The 13,032-nt window shown below is 36.9% G+C and overlaps 2 protein-coding genes across 3 annotated transcripts in view; both read left to right on the top strand.

Moving 5' to 3' along the window:
* Positions 1-6,894: 6,894 nt before the first annotated feature.
* LOC112016323 (uncharacterized) lies at positions 6,895-9,624 on the top strand. 2 transcript variants are annotated; one of them, XM_065772328.1, is made up of 4 exons: positions 6,895-7,230; positions 7,302-7,845; positions 8,452-8,572; positions 9,304-9,624. In XM_065772328.1, the coding sequence occupies exons 1-4, from the start codon at positions 6,997-6,999 to the stop codon at positions 9,305-9,307; spliced, it is 903 nt and encodes a 300-aa protein (XP_065628400.1). In that variant the 5' UTR covers positions 6,895-6,996; the 3' UTR covers positions 9,308-9,624. The 2 variants fall into 2 exon arrangements, with proteins under 2 accessions (XP_065628400.1, XP_065628399.1); XM_065772327.1 differs by lacking the exon at positions 9,304-9,624 and having other exon boundaries at positions 8,452-8,652.
* A 2,730-nt stretch (positions 9,625-12,354) lies between these two features.
* LOC112016333 (SKP1-like protein 1B) overlaps positions 12,355-13,032 on the top strand; it is a 2,146-nt gene continuing 1,468 nt past the window's right edge. The window contains exon 1 of the mRNA XM_065772261.1: positions 12,355-12,753. Coding sequence (XP_065628333.1) covers positions 12,460-12,753 — 294 coding nt within the window. The 5' untranslated portion in view covers positions 12,355-12,459. The remainder of the gene's footprint in view (positions 12,754-13,032) is intronic.

The following is a 13,032-nucleotide window of genomic DNA, read 5'->3' as shown; positions in this document are numbered from 1 at the left end:
GAGCAGCAGGTGCAACCTCGCGAATGGCAATAGGGTAATATACCCTGTCCTCCCTTCTAAGATCAGATGAGGCATCAACCCCTGCTTGGTTGAGGGCTTCATGCCAGGTTTGAGAGCAGTAATGCCTGCACACTGCAGGAACTTGAGCCCGAAGGGTGGCTTCAGTCTTAGCCACCCCTTCTGCGAAAGCATCCTCCTCTGCCTTTTCCACAGAGCGCTCAGCGTCTATTTTCGCAAATTCCGCCTCGTCTTTGGCTCTCACAGCCTCGTCCCTGGCATACTCGGCAACACCTTTTTCATGGATTGCCTTGGTCAACTGTTCCTTCATATAGGTAATGTTCTTCTTGGCAGTTTGTAATTGACCCTCAACGTCTTGCAAGCGATTAGTTTGATCCTCAGCTTGCTTCCTGGCCACGGCTAGGACAGAGACAGCAGTATCCCTGGCCTTCGTCATCTCTGTCAGATCATCGGTCGCCTTTCTTAGGTCGGCCTCAGATCTCTTAAGAGTATTGGTAGCCTCCAGGAACTTGTCGCGCTCTTGCGCTAAGGCATTGCTATGGTCATCAACCTCCTCGCCCAACCTGAAAAGGGCCTGGATAGCCTGCCAGTAAAAACAAGCAACTCTGTAAAGAGAAAGAAAGATACTAAGCGATAAAACTTTGAATAAGGTAAATAGGTGCCAAAGGACCTACCATGCCTAGATATTTCTTAAGGTCGAGGACAACCTCTACCCTACTCATTTTCTCCAACTCGGCCATGTCAGTGGGAAGAAGAAGAGATTTCTCCAGGACCTCGGCCACGAGAGCCCCCTCAGTCCCTTAAGACTCCCGCATCGAAGCGTTATCCATCAGGGGCTGATCATGGAGCATGGCAGCAGGCAGCCATGCTTGAGCCTCGGGCTGCTGGGTGGCCTTCTTGCTTTTCCGTTGATCACCTAGCTTCAATTGCTTCGGAGGCCTGCGAAACCTACCCTCCTCGGGCGAAGAATGAGATTTGCTCCCATCCATTGGCTCTTTACCCTTGGAAAGTCTTTTCCTTTTCGGGTCATGAGACTCGGTAGGAGGGTCTGTTACTGTAGGAACAGAGGACGACCTGGTTTGCATGGTTAGAATCTGGGGCTGAGGTGCTGGGGGCTGGGGCTGTGACTCCTCTGGTACACCCTTCTTAGAGCCGCCTTCGAGCAAGTCAAGAAGATTGGTTTGGGGCTGTCTTTTTAAACTCATCTCAGCCTGAGTATCAACTCTTAGGGACTGAAGATCGGCTTCGGACAAATGGGGGTCTCCTAGGTCACCAGGAGGATCCTTGGATTGGTCAACTAGGTCAAACACACTATATTCGTCCTCGGAGGAACTCAGTTCAACCACCTCCCTTGTCTTCTTAGATGGTCCTTTCTCGGCCACCGTTACTTGCTGGGATAAAGAGGGGCTTAATAGCGGAATGCCTTCAGGTATATAAGACCCCTCAGTAAAAGCAAAACCGTCCTCCACCACGGTAATCTGCGTAAGCCGAGGATCACGAGCTCTAATTACGTGCTTCGGGACTGTAAATGATTTCTGAGCTGGGTCGCATCCGAGGATTTGATGAGCAGCTCTGACCTGGTTATCAGGTTCGTTCAAGAAGAGGTCCGACCTAAGAACGGTTTCCAAATCCGCTTTGTTAATCAGATGGAAATGACGTGCAAAGGCGTGTGGATCTGCGAAGAGAAAAGCGAAATTCCTATGGTTAATCAGCCAAATCGAATATACAGGTATAAAACTTGAAAATACTGAAACCTAGATTGTCTTGTACTTCGGATGCCCTACCTGGCCCCCCTCTACTGTTGGGTAATGAAAGCCGTCGTGCCACTCTCCCGACACTATGAGGAAATCTTGGGTTAACCCCTTGTTGGAGTCAGGAAGACACTGGATAAGGCGAACCCTATCGTCCCTTGTCTTCATATAGTACGTCTTACCCCTCAGGTGATGAAGGTTGTAACACAAGTTCACATCATGGTGAGTCAGTCTCAGCCCCATTTTCTCATTCAGGGTATCTACACACCCTAATATCCTAAATACATTCACGGCACACTGAGTAGGAGCCAGGCGAAAATGCCTAAGGTAATTGAGGGTCACCGGCCTCATGGGGATTCTCATCCCTCCTTCTACAAAAGCTACTATCGGGATCACGACTTCACCCTCTCTCCTCTTAAGGTACCACTCCCCTTCTTCACAGTACTTCAAACTCACATTATTGGGTATTCCATAGTCGACAATGAATTTGTTCATCATCTCGTCGGATTCGACCAACTTCTTAAACTTACCCATTCCCCAAAGACAACTAAAAGTTCTAAAAGAAGAAAATGAGGAGTAAAATCAAGGAAATTTGGGGTCGCTAGAAAAAGAAGACTTACAGAAGTATGACGATACTCTTCAGATAATGTACAAGTCGAACCAGATTCAAACCATATGCATCAATACGTGTAAACGCGAAAATGATGAAACCAGGCGGTTCAAACATGTATTTATACTCCCCCTGATGTTCCCCAAATGTAACCGCTTGCTCATAAAAGTAAAAGATCATGCCGTTGAAAATGGGAAACGTGGTGCCGCCAAAATTTAATGTGGGCACTCATTAAGTCTTGAAACGCTAAAAATGCGCATTGGGCAGCCAAAAAGCCGCCAGCATCAACACAAACCGAAGTTGGGCAACTCATCTGGAGGCCCCGCAGGTATCAAAACCCTCCTCCCCGTCCGAGGGAACGTGAAGCAAGGTTTTGAGGGGCTATTGTGGGACCCGTGGGCCTGATAGCCTCGGCCCATCGTGTAGCAGGCCCAAGGCCCATGCCGAGGAGCACAGACTATTCAGGGCTAAATTGGGGAAAGCCTCTTTTCCCAATCCACGCTGAGGACCTCCTTATCCTCGGCCTGACAAAGATGATTTTTGGGAGAGACTAACCCCAAAGTAAGCTGTCACACTCGCATTTAATGCACTCAACTAACCCCCCTAGCCGCATTAATGGGGAGGTAACCCCTTGGCAGGATAACGTTGATCAGAGTGAACCACTTGAGTACTGATAAGGCCTCTGATGGGACGGACGGCCAGACGAAAGGCAAATAGATGATCAACAAATGGAAGAAGGAGATAGGAAGATGAAAACTATATAAGAAAAGCAAGTAAAGTAAAATGAGGGGGGGGAAAGAGAGAACAAAAAGGTCTCCTCGGCCACAGGCCGAGGAGCATCCCCCCATTTGTAAAGAAACTCTTAGTATTTTTTTTATAAAGAAAGTTCATGCATGGTGATCGACGGCCAGCGCCTAAACCTTTGACCCACTCTCTACAAATTTATTGTTTGGGCTTGATTGGGCTGAAAACCCATGCTTACTCTACTCAGGGTCAATCCAAATTGAGTCCCTACAATTTCCATTCCCAAACCAATTGTTTGCAAAATTTAATTTGAAGAAGTATAGCTTTGAGGAGTTTATCACTGATATTACGGTGGTTTTGAATGATATTCTCTTCAAAGAGGAACATCACATACCTTTGGGCCTTGACTAAAGAAGTAAAAGCTCTGGTTTGTGTTGGCTCACAAAGGTATAAATCATTAAATTTAATTATTTATTAATAAACCAATACCTCTGCTTCACTCATTTACCTGGAATACAAAGCATTTTCAATTGTGTACTTTGGAAAATTTGAGTATTGTCATTGTTATTAATATTTTGTACTCAAGCAACCTCAAAGTGTCTTAAACATTTATATTTAGCATTTTCAACTTAAAATATTCCAACGAGATTTCTCTCAGCAATCAAGAATGAAATGAGATACTTTTCAATTTTGTGTATCTCTATCCGAAATAGATTTTGGATTTAGTGGATCTAATATCATTGCTAACCTAAGCAAATTAGCAAACTAATTCATGAAAAGATCACTCCCAAGGAATATCCTTGCCAAATATTTTTCTTTCTCCCCTGAAGTTTTATAATTGGTTTGGACCATGACGTAATTATTTTCTATCTTCTTCACAGGCATGAGTCTGAATTTATCCAACACATTGTGAAAGAGATGATGGAGAAATTGAGTTCTAAATTCTCAAGCATTACCACAAACTTGATAGGAATAGAATCTACTATGGCAAAATTTATCCCTTCATATTTAGGTTTTGAGAATAATGTCCGCATGATAGGGCTTTATGGTATGGGGGGTTTGGGAAAAACAACTCTTGCTAGAATTGTTTATGATGAATTTCGTAGTTATTTTGATGGTTCTAGTTTTATTGCTAGTGTTAGGGAAGATTCAAAAAAACATGGTTTGCCTATATTACAACAGCAACTTCTTGCAGACACTTTGGTTGACAGAAATATAGGTATAAGAAATGTCTATGATGGAGTTGAGATGATTATGAAAAGGTTGTGTTACAAAAAAGTTTTACTTGTTATAGATGATGTTGACCATTTGGATCAATTAAAATATTTGGCTGGAGACCATGGTTGGTTTGGATTGGGGAGTTGGATCATTATAACAACTAGAGATGAACATGTGTTGATCCAACATGGAGTGCTTAAAAGATATAATCCTAATGGATTAAATAATGATGATGCTTTGAAACTTTTTTGTTTGAAAGCCTTCAAAAATGAGCAACCCAAAAAAGGTTATATGCAACTTTCCCAACAAGTTGTGAAATATGCTAATGGCCTTCCATTAGCTCTTGTTACTTTGGGTTCCTTTTTGGTTGGAAGAACAATAGATGAATGGCAAAGTGCATTGCACAGTTTTAAGAAAAATAAAGGAGAAATATTTAATATACTTAAAATAAGTTACGATGGACTAGAGGAAATGTGGAAGGAGATATTCTTAGATATTGCATGTTTCTTTAGAGGGCATAAGAAAGATGACGTAATACAAATATTAGAGAATTGTGGTTTTGATGCAAGAATTGGTGTTAGTGTTCTTGTGGAAAGATCTCTCCTAACGGTGGATGACAAAGAATGTTTTGGGATGCATGATCTACTATCAGAAATGGGTCAAAAAATTATTCGTTTTGAATCAAGTGGAAAGCTTGGAAAGCAAAGTCGGTTGTGGCTTGTTGAGGATTTGCTTCATGTATTGGAGAATGATATGGTAAGAAAAGTGACAAAACTATAATTTTATTTCAATGAATAATATTGAGTTGGTATAGTAAAATAATTTTGTTCAATAAGTATTTATGTAACGAAATTAAGAATAAAACATTCATTTACCAATTACCATGCTAATATATTGTCAATGATGATCTCTTATATTTTGAAAACATATATTATCTCTTTGTAATTGTTTATAAAATTGAATTTATTTTTCTTGATGTAATGAACTAATTATTCATCTCTTGGTTACTACCTAGAACAAAAAGGCTATCTTAACATTTTTTTAATATATAAAAAATCCCCCCCCCGGTCTTGAATTTCTAAAAGGTGGAAGTGCACCTCTTTTAAACAAATTAATAAGAAAAAAAGACTTTAAAAAAAGATGTAATACAATCTATTAATAGGCCTTTATATGTAGTACATTTTACTATCAACATATGATGTTGTACTACGATTTATTAGTTACTAATGGGACTCTTTAGAATCCGTTTGGGTTAGTTTTATGAAAATTCATGTTTTGAAAACTTTAGAAGTTGTGTTTAGAAAATGTGTTTTTCAAAATGAAATTAAGTGTTTGGTAAAATATGTAGAAATTATTATTGATATGAAAAATTGCAGCGTGGAAATGCAATTTTCTAGCGATTTCCATGAGCTGCTATTTGAAAATGCAACTTTTCTTCTATTATAAAAATGTAATTTTCCTAAAAATGCAAAACCAAACACCAATCTTATTGCACTTTCATTTAAATTTCTCTTTTTCTCTACAAAATCGCAATGCCAAATGGTATATAATTTGATGTACATTTTCCTATTTTTAAATATTAAATTTGCGGTGGGCCCAGCATATTGGAGGGCCTTTAAAAGAAATATATATTTTAAAGAGTTTTATATATGGAAAACTTAGGGAGTAGATTTTTTTTTTTAATCTCCTTTACAGCTTTAAAAACGGTATAAAGCTTGTATAATTTTAGTATTCTTATCATTTGATTGTGCAAAACTGCAAATCACCAAGCCTTTGCTTTTGAAATCTTAGGCAACAGAAGCAATTCAAGCCATAGTCGTTGGAAACATGTACAATGTTTTTTCTAATTTTGAAGAACTTGCTGAAGTGTTATCAAAGACGTCTAATCTTAGATTGATGATAATTAAGGAGGCATACAACTTCTATCACCCAGGACATCATGCTGTTCCTAATAACCAAAGACAACTTTTTGTTCCTAATCAACTAAGGCATCTTTCATGGGTCTACTGTCCTTTAAAATGTTTGTCATCTAGTTCCCAACCAAAGGAGCTTGTTCGACTTGACTTGTATGGAAGCAGAATTGAATATCTTTGGGAAGGAGTAATGGTAATTTTGTTCTCTTTAACTGCCTTTCTATTGCTTTTTATTATCTCTCTTTTTTTAAGTGTAGCTACAAATACTAATTTCTAGTTTTCTACGTTTAACGAAAACTCTTTTTTATTTTTTTGGTAACAGCGTTCAGTCAACTTAAAGTTCATTAATCTTTGTCATTCCAAAAACCTTATCAGGACACCTGACTTTTCAGGTGTTCCGATGCTTGAGGGACTAGACCTTTCTCGGTGTGTTAGCTTGGCAGAGATCCACCCATCTATTGGACAACTCAGCAAGCTCAGGTATTTACTTTTGGAAGGCTGCGAATCTCTTACCAATCTTCCCTGCATGTCGGCTGTAATGCAGTCCCTTACGGAGCTCGAACTTGCATTTTGCTCAAAATTCAGTTCGTTTCCAAAATTTACGGGAATTATGAAAAGCCTATCAGAAATCAATTTGAGTTGGACTGCTATTAAGAAAGTACCACCCTCATCGATCAATTGTTTGACTGCCCTTACTTTCTTAGATCTAGCATTCACAAATATCAAATGTCTTCCAAGCAACATGGATAATTTAAGGTCTCTTCAAACACTCAATCTTACCAGATGCCAAAAACTAAAATCGTTGCCAAGGCTTCCATCAACTGTAAGATGTTTAGACGTGCTATCTTGTTTTTCCCTAAAATGGTTACCAGCACAGGTCAAACTGAGTATCTGGTCACAATCTCTCTCCCAATGGCTTCCGTATGATGAGAGGCACAGTCAAAAAGAATTTACAATATTGGTCCATTTCCTACAGGTAATCTCTTTTCGCTCTCTCCCTCGAATTTTAAATAATAACAGTTAACAATAGTTGTGTTTTGGGTACAGGTACAGGGACTCCTTTGTCGTAAAACTGTTTATGGAACTTCTTCCAAAGGGGAAGAGGATGAATCTATAACTGAGTTTCAGATAATTATGCCGCCATGTTTAACTGAAATAGTGGAGAATTCAATAAGCATAGAGCTGCCTTCAAATTGGTATAAAAGTAAATGGATAGGATTAGCTCTCTGGGCATTAGTAACAGATCCAAGGTATGCAGGTCTTAGAGTTAGAACTCGTGTGGTAGCTATTGGTAAAATGCCTCAAAATCACTATGCCTTTGAACTTTTTACTACCCAGATAAATGTTGAGGTCAAAACTGCAATTCTATTCAATAATTACCTATTGTATTTGTCTCGCGATGAGTGGTTTGCTACTGTTGGGAATGGTGAATGCAGTCAGATTAAGGTTATATTTGAGGGCGGTAAGCTGTATGAGTGGACGAAATTTTGGGTCAGTTTGGTATACGAGCAAGATGTGGACGAGTTCAACCAAACAAATGCACAATGTTTGATTGCAAGCTTTGGGAAAGTACCCATCTATAAATTAACTGGTAATGACTATCTCAACCATCCTTCCCATTAATGTCCATTCCTTTTCTATCTTATTTTCTTTCTAACTATACACTTGGTTTTGTCATTGGCAAGTAAGTCGTCATTTTTCTTTTTCTTCTTTTGGCTCACCATGCGCAAGCAATCCCAATCACCCTGTACTTTCTGAGTTCCTGAAAATTAAACTTAAATTTTGCCACATGAGTTTATTGCCAATTGTCTAACCCTCTATATCATCATCACTTACAAGAATATGATCTAGATAGGAAATACATTCTCAAGCTTCACCCATCACATTTCTCTATGGATTTTGCTAATGTAGATCTTTCAATCCTAATTTGGCATCCTATTTGTAACTATCAAATATTATGTTATTTTACATATTCATTTTGTGCTGGCAAATGCAATACAACTTTTCCTGAAAAATTTTTGAAATGTAAAAGCTAGAGACTGTATAGTATTTTCCTTCCTTACCATGTATATTCTTTGTAATCATTGGTGTCATGCCTAACAAAACCTGTAGGAATCAAACTCCAATTACATTCATTAGTAATGAGTGAATTATTATTATTATTATCATACTAACTCAGGTTTACACATATATGCAGTTGGTGATGATGATGGGGATGATGAGGAGGATGATGATGAGGATGATGACGAGGATGAACTTTATAAATTTTATGAATTTTTAGAAGGTAGATGGTTCAGTCCTATTATGGCATCCCATTTGTAAGTGTTCAAGTATTATGCTAATTTTCATATTCACCTTGTGTAGTGTTGGCAAAAGCAAGAGAAATTTTCATCATAAATTTTTGAAACGTGAAAACTAGAGACTGTATAGTTACTATAGTACTTCCTTCTCTACCATGTCTATACTTCATATAATCATTGGTGCTATGCCTTCCAGAAAGGGCAAGGAGGAACCCTAATTATACTAATTATTCATGAGTTAAATATTAGGGTAAATTACAATTTACCTACTTATGGTTTAACCGAAATTTAAGTTGCCTATATGTGATTTGAAATTTAACAATTTACCCACCTGAGGTTTGACCAAAATTTAAGTTACCTACCTGTAGTTAGAAATTTGACACTTTACCCACATGAGGTTTGATCAAAATTTAAGTTGCCTACCTGTGATTTGAAATTCCATGATGTAAGTGTTCCTCTGAATTCTTTTTTATCTTATTTGATCTTGTATTTTTATATTTTTTGTGTTTTTTGAGGATAAAGACATAAAAGTAAAGTGAAATTACATATTTAGCTATATTTTTAATAGAAACGAGTAAATAAACTTTAACTAAGCTAATCTTAAGTAGGTAAAGTGTCAAATTTTAAATCACAGGTAGGTAACTTAAATTTCGGCCAAACCACTTGTGGGTAAGTTGTAATTCATCCTAAATATTATTATTATTTTTAATTATAGTACCATACTAACTCAAGTTTTCACATATATGTAGGTGATAACAATGTAGCTCTCTAGAAGATGACGCTCATGTCTTACTTATACTTTGACTAGCTACTAAATAGTGAAGATTTTCTTAGCTTGAATTTCAATTGAGGCTACTGCTACTAGATGTGCATAAGCATTTCTGTCAATGACTATTTTTTTTAGTTGAAAATCCTTGTATGTTGTATTGAATTTGTAAATGGTTTCGGTTATAATGATTTGGAAATGTATTCAAGTGACATATCCTTGTATCTTGTTTCATAATGACTGTAGAATATGGTCTTTTCCTTTCTTTTTTAAAGGGGTTTTAGTCTGCACCAGTTATAATGATTTCTACAGGATGACGTTCAATTGAGCCTACTGTTATTGGATGATTACAAGCTATACTTTCAGTTTACTTTGCACAATTCTCTTGTGTAGTGATTTTGATTTAATGTCCATGAGAGCATGAGTTGTGAATTTTGTAGACGTTTAGAAGCTACTACTTTTTATCAATCACGCTGTACAATTAGCTAAGCATTAATGCAGTCTTCATTCTAGTATATATCCTTGCAATTAAAAAGGCAACAAACATTGTTGGAAGCTTCAAACAAGTTGATAGTTAATGTAATCTTCTTTGATTAATATCTTTCTTCAAATTAAATCAACATGTCAGGCCAATGTAGAAGCTGACGTTGCTAAAGGAATCTGCTGACAACATATAGAAGCTAATGTCAATCTTGGAGCATATTATGGAATGTGAATAATGATTAAAATCTTGACTTGTAATGAAGCACATATTTAGGAGCTGTGACAGAAGGGACTTTTATATGCGAGCAGTCAGCATTAAATTGATTGAATGGTATGTACACTTCTAAAATGATTGTGAGCTACAGCAGTTCAAGTACATTAAAAAATATAGCCATATCATTTGAGAAGGTACCAATACACCTTTCAATATTAGATTAAGTTAACATGAATCTAATTTAAAATTAAAATCTACTAAATTGGCAGACAAAAACTTCGACTAGCCCGAACAAACCGTTTCTAATTACCAAAAGAAATTGTATAAACAGAGCTCTGTGAATTTTGGATGCCAGTTGTAAAACAGCTGAAGTTCCCCTGGCTTGCATACACGGTTTCATTTGCAGCATAAGAATTCATATCAAATTAATTAATATATGATACGGCAGCTGTGTGACACAATCTATCTCTACATACACTCTGGCTTCTTCCTTGATTTCCATCCTCATGGCAGTATTGGTGGATTTACTAAAAAAGATGGATGTTTTGCCTCGATTTATTTGCTACCCCGACATACTTTCATAGGAGGCTAGGATATCCAGCACCTTTTGCATTAATTTTTGTTGGACCTGCAAAACAATAAGCTATCATCTACAAACGGGTTAGTTTTGGGCTTCTTCTACTCAAAGCAAAGCCATGTATGGTGCCCTCATTTGCTGCCTTCAAAATAAGATTGCTAAGGCCTTCCGTGCATAACAAAAATAGAAACGGAGATAGGGGATCGCCTTGGCGAATTCCCCTTGTAGGATTAATCAAACCTTTTGGTTCACCATTCACCAACACCGAGTATGAAACTGTTTTGACACAAACCATCATGAGGGCAATCCATCTTTCATTAAACCCTAATTTTCTCATTACTTTCTCCAAAAAAAAACACCACTCCACTCTATCATATGCCTTACTAAAGTCTAATTTTATCGCCATATAACCTAATTTCTTAGATTTGTGAGTATGCATACTATGAAGTGTTTCAAAAGCAACAAGAATATTATCTGAAATCAAGCAGTTTTTTGTGAAGGCATTTTGGTGTTCAGTTATGATTGAGGGTAGGATTTTTTTTTAACCTATTTGCAAGGACTTTTGAAAAAAATTTATGAAAGACATTACAAAGGCTAATAGGACGATAATTAGAGACAATAATGAGATTTTTAATTTTTGGGATTAAAGTTATGAATGTATGGTTTAGGGGATGGGGTAAGGTGATAGAATTTAAATATGACAAGATAGTTTTTGTGACATCATCACCTACAAGACCTCAGTAATTTTGATAGAAGAGAGGGAGCATATTGTCGAGGCCAAGAGCTTTTAACAAGGCCATTTGTTTCAATGCTACTTCTAGTAGTCCTCATTTGAATCCACTACTCACATCTTTTTTAAATTACCATTAAGAACTTGTCACCTTGACAAGTATAAAATATTTTGTAAAAGTGTTGTATCTCTAAAGTTATTGTAAAAAGAAAAAGAAAAAAAAAAGTAGTATTTATAATGAATCTTATCTTATTTCACCCCATATATAAATTTATGTACAATTTTTTTGAAACCTCATCTTTCTTAATACAAATTTACTTATTTTTAAATAAAATAAATCAATGGAAATAAACAAATCTAAATCTAGGACTTGATCAATGATCATCCAAAGACATTCTTAATAAGCCTTTCTTTTTTTGCCAAGGACTCTTTTTTTTTTTTAAGGATATATTATTGAGATGCATTTACTTGAAGTTATTTAATTTTGTAGACCATTTTGAAACTCAAGTTTACTAAACTTGAGATCCAAGTGAAAATCGAGTTTAGCAAACTTCAATTCTAAGCAGATAACACTTACGTGGATATTCTAATATAGTATTTTAAAATAAAATATTTCACACGAAACTCAAGTTTAGTCCATCAAACACTTAATTTAAAATAAGATCATGTTAATGAGTACTCTTAAGGCATTTAGTAATAAACAATTTCAAGAAAATTTTGATATGAATTTCATTAAAAATATTAAAAAGTATCAAAAAAGTCAATTTTTTCCCCATAAAAAATATTTAAAAATATCACTTAAACCAATTCTCTTAAAGTATCTATTAATTTTTCCCTTTAATTACAAAAACTGAATATTTGGGCAAAAAAAAACCCATAATCTAATTCTAAATAAATCAAACTAGGAATTTATTTATTTTACCTTATTCCCTTGTTTTTCTTTTGAGTTTTGACGCCGACTCAAACACTTACGACGAGTCCGATGCGATATAGAAAAATGTTTCTCAGAGTCCGAACCAAACACGACAACGATTGATGATATAAATACCTCACTACCTTCGCTCTTTTTCTCACGCCTTCAATCTCTCTCTCTCTCTCTTTCTTTTTGTGTTTGTGTGAAAACGATATATTGACAATGTCTTCGGTGAAGAAGGTGACGCTGAAGAGCTCAGATGGCGAGATTTTCGAGGTGGAAGAGACTGTGGCGATGGAGTCACAGACGATAAAGGGCTTGATCGAAGATGACTGTGCCGACAATGCAATCCCATTGCCTAACGTAACAGGCCACATACTTTCACTCGTCATCCAGTACTGCAAGGAGCACACGTCCTCCTCTGACTCTAACTCTTCCAAGTCCAATGAGAAGCTCAAGGCCTGGGATACCCAGTTCATCAATGTCGACCTGAACGTCCTCTTTGATCTCATCATGGTATGTTTACAAAACCAAACCTTTTCTTTCTTTCTTTTCAAGAAAGACCCTTTTGGCCATTCATTCTGCTTTCACTTTTTATGTTACTGTATTTCATTGTTTGTTTTGGTTTTTGGTTACCATGAATTTTTTTTTTGTTGGGTTTTCTTTTTTCTTTCACTTTTGATGTTACTCTCTTTCATTGATTTTGTGTGTGTTTTATTTTGGGTTTGCTATGCAATCTTTACTGTTTTTTTTTTTTTTTGGGGGGGGGGGGGGGGGGGGGGGGGGGAAAGTAAG

The sequence above is a fragment of the Quercus suber genome, unplaced genomic scaffold (genome assembly GCF_002906115.3).
Source record: "Quercus suber isolate HL8 unplaced genomic scaffold, Cork oak 2.0 scaffold_56, whole genome shotgun sequence".
In the NCBI taxonomy this organism is placed as follows: Eukaryota; Viridiplantae; Streptophyta; class Magnoliopsida; order Fagales; family Fagaceae; genus Quercus; species Quercus suber.
This window is presented reverse-complemented; position numbering and strand designations above follow the sequence as displayed.